Below are 4,021 nucleotides of genomic sequence, written 5' to 3'. Positions count from 1 at the left end.
CGTCAGATGTGCACGTGGCCAGTTTTCCACGTCGGCATCCTGGCATGACCACTCCCTGCCCGGGGCAGGGGGAGGCCACGCTGGCGGACAGGGAGCATGGCACCCCAGCCCGGAAGCTTCGCCTGCTCCGCATGGCTACTGGGTCTGTGCTCGGCCTCCTGGCTGAGCTATCTCAACAGCTCTCCTGACAAAGGATCCGAAGACTGGTGCCATGGGGGAGAAAGGTTATCTGTGCTTGCTGAGCAAACAGAGAGGAGATTATAAAGCCCCCTGGCAGTGGGAGCTGTGCATTCTGCAGGCGGCCTTGGGGTGCAGCTGAGTGTGGACATGGGACCTCAAGCCGCGCGTCTCCTGGCAGCGCTCCTCGTCCTGGGGCTGTGTGCCCTGGCCATGGCCCAGAAACCCTGTAAGTGCATGCCTGTAACCAGCCCACCAAGGCTCAGTGTCCTCAACTGGGCAAGGGAGCATTTGGGCCAGTGAGCCCCGAGAAACTTCTAATGCCTCCAGACGCAATGGGGGCATGCAAGTTCCTTGCCTTCTGCAGGACCTCCCTCGGCCCTCGGTGGTGGGTCTCCGTTCCTGTTTGTTTCCATCGGAGTGAAAAGGTGGAATGATGAGTTAACTTGAGAGGGGAGGCAGCAAAAATGGCATCCTGAGATTTGTGACGTTGGCCACATGCCAGCTCCCGCGTACATTCACCCTGCCTTTCCCGCCATTTGGGGAGGACACCCAATGCTCCGTGAGACCTCCAAGGAAGGCCTCCTTTGGGAGAATGTCGGGATGACCACAGATGGGCCAGCTTGAGGAGAGGGGCTGGGGCCGGAGTCCCTCACCTTGCTCACCTTCTATCTTGACCTTTTCCTGGGGCCATCTGTGCACCCTCTTTCCAGAACGTTTCTCTTTTGTTTTTTACTAATAAAATAATTTCAGCAAAGCCCTTTCAGTTCCTCAGAAGGATGTTGCATAGCTCAAACACGGGCAAGACGAGACTTGGCAGTTTCCCGTGTGGCAGCAGGACCGATGGAGGCGTCCCGAACGTGTCCCGGGAGCAGGTGGGGAGCGAGTGTGGGGAGTGGCTGACAGAGGGTCTTTCCGCAGCCCCCTGCCGGTGCTCGCGCATCGAACCCAATGAGAGGGACAACTGTGGCTTCCCGGGCATCACAGGTGACCAGTGCTTTGCCTCTGGCTGCTGCTTCAACTCCAGCATCCGCGGGGTTCCCTGGTGTTTCACGCCCCTCCCGAAGCAAGGTAACCTGCCGCAGGTGCCAGACCCTCTTCCCAGGCCCATGGCCAGAGTCCAGGACCCGCTCCATGGTGCTCGTGGACACTGGCCCAGGCAAGCCCACAGGGAAGAGAAAACGCGCCCCCTCAGCCCACGCCCATGCCTGGAGCCCCGGGGTCAGCTGTTTGCCCTTTCCACAGACGTTTGTGAGAACCCATCAGCTTTACTGTATTTGAGGGACAAGCAACTCTCAGGCCCCTCCCAGCTCCAAAAGTGTGACTTCTGAAGAAGTTTCTAAGGGGGAGATGAAGGCATTTTATAGGACGCCATTAACGTAACTGCCAACAGACCTCAAATGTGAAGAAATTAAGTTAAGACGTCTAGGCTTGTCTTTGGAAAATGAATTCTATGTCAGTGCATGTTATCGAGATAGAAAGTCATTGATTCCAAGGCATGCACAAAAGAAGGGGTTTGTGCGAAGCACACTGGTGTGTGTGGAGTCACGTCCACACCCCCAGAAGTCAGTCAGAGGCTCCCTGGACTCTGAGGAAACACAGCCAATGGTTGGTTGGTAGGCTGGTTATTAGGCTGGTTATTAGACTGGTTATTAGGCTGGTTGGTAGGCTGGTTGTTAGCCAGGCTCTCCCTCTAGTGGAAGTATTATGGGGCTTCAATAGCTTGGCCAATGCTTTATATCCTTAAAGGACACTCACCAGCCTTTTCTCATCAAGTGGGCCGCCCTATTTTACAGAGAGGCATACTAAGACCAGAGAGGCAAAATGATTTTCCCAAGGCCCCAGTCCTTCTGATTCTCTGACGTGTGACTTCTGTGGGGAGGAAGGGTTGGCCAACTGCTGACCAACCTTGGGTGTTACAGTCCTTGGGTGTCACAGTCCCAGAAGTCCCTCATGATACACTGAGGCTGTAAATCCAGCAGTTGTTCCCTTGGGAAGATGGGAATAGATGTTTCTAGTTAATCAGCTGGCTTAATCGAGTCTCCGTGTTGTTCCTTTCCCAAATCCGGGGGACGTGTGGCCAGAGTTGGAAGAGTGTGTCATGGAAGTCTCAGACCGCAAGAACTGTGGCTACCCGGGCATCAGTCCTGAAGAGTGCGCATCTCGGAAGTGCTGCTTTTCCGATGACATCACTCAAGTGCCCTGGTGTTTCTTCCCTATCTCTGTGGAAGGTAACGTCCTGTAGGACCAACCCGCCATCTGGTTCCTGGACCTGGGGGATTTCTCGGGGAAGGTGGGAGCTTGGGGGTGGGGCCGAGGGGAGGGGAGCTGTGTCGGGTCCTAAGCTGGACTCGATGCCTAAATGCCACCCAAGGCCAGGGTCCCGGAAGCCAGCGGGTGGCCATTTCAGGAAAAACGTAGACAGAGGTGTGAACCTGCCTTTATCGTAAACCAGCTCTGAAGGCAAGTCCAGAATGTTCTCAACAATGGCAGCTTCTTTTCAACGATTTTTAAGCCTCCAGTGCTCCCGTGGTGCTGGTTGTAGAAAGCCCCTCGTTCTCAGCCCTGGATCCCAGCACAGTCTGGTGGCATTGCCCATTTTGCTGCAATTCAACCACCCTTGGAAGGTGCTACCAAACGCCATCGCTGTGCTGGGTGCCAGGACGGGGTCCAGAACAAAGCCCGTGTGGTCCCTTCTCTGGTGGACCTCACTGTTCTCGCACATGTGACCTCGAGTGACAGTTCTGTGCGCAGCATCACGCTCTGGTGCCATCCCAGAGTGCCCAGTCCCCGTCCCCAACCCCCTTAGTTACAGGGTGTCTCCTGGCACTGAGTTTGGCGAGATCGAAGAAAGACCAGGTGTTTTCCAAAAAACGGGAGAGTGCTCTCATCCTTGAAGGACGCTTTCCTTCCCATTTTTAGTTTATCGGGGTTCTCCAAAGAGGGCGGCCTTCACTTTCAGAAATTCCAAAGTGGTTTTTCCTGTGACCTAAGGGTGTCCCTGGACAATCGACAGTTATTTGGGGAGAATGGGTCCTGGGAGGATACTGCAGCCCTGGGGGATGGTGCCCCAGGAGGGCTGCTCCCTCCTCAGCAGGACTGAGGACCCACGGGCCTCTTAGCGCAGGCTCCCTCCGCTCCCTGGCGCTCCCACCAACCGTCTCGCTTTTAAAATTTCCAGACTGTCACTATTAAGAGGCAGTGGCTTCAGAGGACCCGCCAGGCTCCCTGGATGTTCTGAAACAAACGAAGAATTCTCACCATCGCATCAGTTTCATATTTCATGTTTCCTGAATCCCTGGGTTTTCTTAATCTGCTTTTTATCCTTTTTAAGGGATACGATTCAATACATATGATTTCTTCAAATAAAGAAAACCCTTAAAATCTGCTAAATTTCATTTTGCCTTTGTTGACGCAGAGGTGGCGATAGCAGTGTGCGTGTGTGAGAGGGTTTGTGTCCTTGTATGAGTGTGTGTGTAATTTTAATACTCTTTCACTTCCTGTGAGAGCAACAATTCTTCTCATAGGCTGCTCTAGCAGCAATGAAATATTGCACATAAGTGAATTCCAGACTCCGAAGTCACTCTGTAACTCCCGTACCCAATCATGTGTGTAGAAACTCAAATGACTTCAGCCCTAAAAACCTCTGGGCGTAACATACAATTTCAGAGTGCAATTACAGAATTGCTCCACGTTCACCAAATGTGTCACAGTCCGCTTGCTGTGAAGTGCAAGGCAACCTGTCACCTACCCCTGACGTGGGGAGGGAGGGGCATGGCTGGGGGAGCTCCGAATGCTCTCCCAGCTCTTTGCTTCCATGTTTGCGCCCCTCTACCTGAGGGCA

The 4,021-nt window shown here is 53.9% G+C and overlaps 1 protein-coding gene across 1 annotated transcript; it reads left to right on the top strand.

Moving 5' to 3' along the window:
• Positions 1 to 252: 252 nt before the first annotated feature.
• Positions 253 to 3,570, top strand: TFF2 (trefoil factor 2). Its single transcript, XM_014839261.3, has 4 exons — positions 253 to 406; positions 1,099 to 1,248; positions 2,262 to 2,408; positions 3,359 to 3,570. Exons 1-4 carry the CDS (start codon positions 328 to 330, stop codon positions 3,370 to 3,372), a joined length of 390 nt encoding a protein of 129 aa, XP_014694747.1. The 5' UTR covers positions 253 to 327; the 3' UTR covers positions 3,373 to 3,570.
• Positions 3,571 to 4,021: the final 451 nt, after the last annotated feature.

Source organism: Equus asinus, chromosome 18, assembly GCF_041296235.1.
Source record: "Equus asinus isolate D_3611 breed Donkey chromosome 18, EquAss-T2T_v2, whole genome shotgun sequence".
Taxonomy (NCBI): Eukaryota; Metazoa; Chordata; class Mammalia; order Perissodactyla; family Equidae; genus Equus; species Equus asinus.
This window is presented reverse-complemented; position numbering and strand designations above follow the sequence as displayed.